Source organism: Trichosurus vulpecula, chromosome 2 (genome assembly GCF_011100635.1).
Source record: "Trichosurus vulpecula isolate mTriVul1 chromosome 2, mTriVul1.pri, whole genome shotgun sequence".
In the NCBI taxonomy this organism is placed as follows: Eukaryota; Metazoa; Chordata; class Mammalia; order Diprotodontia; family Phalangeridae; genus Trichosurus; species Trichosurus vulpecula.
The window spans coordinates 82,643,936-82,645,671 of NC_050574.1; the positions used below are offsets into that span (position 1 = coordinate 82,643,936).

The 1,736-nt window shown below is 53.5% G+C and overlaps 1 protein-coding gene across 1 annotated transcript; it reads right to left on the reverse strand.

The window, feature by feature from the left end:
- Nucleotides 1-268: 268 nt before the first annotated feature.
- Nucleotides 269-1,237, reverse strand: LOC118836505 (olfactory receptor 52W1). The gene has a single exon (XM_036743775.1). It carries the CDS (start codon nt 1,235-1,237, stop codon nt 269-271), a length of 969 nt encoding a protein of 322 aa, XP_036599670.1.
- Between the last annotated feature and the right edge of the window lie 499 nt (nt 1,238-1,736).

Sequence of the window (1,736 nt, forward strand, 5' to 3'; positions counted from 1 at the left end):
GGGATTGATGAATAAGCAGGAAGGTTTCCTGGGGCAAGTGAGTTCAGAGAGTTTTCAAAAGATGCGAGGAATGGGGCTTGGAAGAGAGAAGGCAGGAAGGGTAGTCTCGTTAGGACTGGGCAAAAGCTCCGACTTTGTCTGTGGGTGAGTCACACAGCCCTGCAGGTCATAGGTGAGCAGTCAATGCTTATTGATTAGATGGTTGATGTAGATAGGGGCCAACAAGCAGACACCTCAAGCCTCTCTGCTTCCAGGGCCTCCTGGCATCCTACCAAAGCTGACCCTTCCAGGGTGTGAAGAATGAGAAGAGCCTATCCCGGATCTGTTTGGTGCGAGCTCCGTAGATGAGTGGGTTGAGGGATGGGGGCAGCAGCAGGTAGATGTTTGAGAGCAGAATGTGCACTGGGCGGGGGACAGTTCTGCGACCGAATCTGTGTGTGAGGTAGGAGAAGAGGCCAGGCACGTAGAAGGCCAGGATGACACAGATGTGAGAACTGCAGGTACCAAAAGCCTTGGCCCGGGCCTCATGGGTGGGCAGCCTTAGCACAGTGCGAGCAATGAGAGCATAAGAGCCTGCAATGCCCATCACGTCCACCCCTGACACTGCCAGAGATAGTGCCAGCCCATAGAGGTTGTTGGCCCTTGTGTTGCCAGCTACCAGTTCCACCACTGCCATGTGTTCACAATAAGCATGGGCCACGGCCCTCATCCAGAAATGCTTGAATCGGGCCACCAGCAATGGAAAGGGCACTACGATAGCCACAGCCCGCAACCCCAGTGCCACAACTACCCAACCCACACGGGCACCTGTAACCAGGGTTGGATAGCGTAGTGGGTTCCCCACGGCCACTGCACGGTCACAGGCCATGGCTAGGAGGACTCCTGATTCCATGGCAGTCAGGGCATGGACAAAGAACATTTGGGCCAGGCAGGCGGCATAGGGGATGGGCCGAGGCCCAAGCCACAGGATGGCCAGCAGCCCGGGGGCCACAGAGGATGCCAGGCCGAGGTCAGTGGCAGCCAGGGTGGCCAAGAGTAGAAACATGGGCTGATGCAGTGTAGTATCTGTCTTCACCACAGCCAGCAGAGCTGCATTGCCAAGCAGAGTCAGCAGGTACATGGAGCCAAAGGGCAAGGAGAGCCAGGCATGCATGGTACCCAGCCCTGGTATGCCTGTTAGCAGGAAGGAAGCTGGGCAGGGGAAGGTGGTATTTAACAGTAGGGACTGCTCTGTCATCCCCGATTGTGGCTGGAAGCTGAAATTATGTGAATGAAAGGAAAGACTACAGGAGAGACACAGGATTGGGACTCCAGGCTGGGATGGGGGTTAAGTCTCAGTTCTGGAGAGCCCATGACCTTGGGCTGTGGGGCTGCCTGGGCTCTGAGATGTCCTGTTTCTGTGGGGAGACAAATAATGTGAGAATGGAAAAAAGGTGAGATGAGTGGTTTCTTCCCAGTTTTAGAGAACTCTAATACCTAAGACCTCTAGGGGTTCATGCTATTTGGCTAAGTTAAGGGCTGCTCCAGGGCAGATGGGTATGGGAACAGACAGCAGGGCCCAGTGATCAACGTCCAGTTCTGGGAAACCACTATTGTTCTCTTTCTCCATTCTTGCCCTTGAATTACTGATTGTAATTGAAGAAAGTTATGAAATTAGACTGATTGTTACCATAATAAGTTCACACCTTTTAATCTTATCTGGGTCCTTGCTGCTGCTTGGCAATCCTTTTTGTCAC

Coding starts and splice junctions, on each gene's coding strand:
- LOC118836505 (XM_036743775.1), bottom strand. CDS start 1,237: ATGACAGAGCAGTCCCTACTGTTAAATACCACCTTCCCCTGCCCAGCT.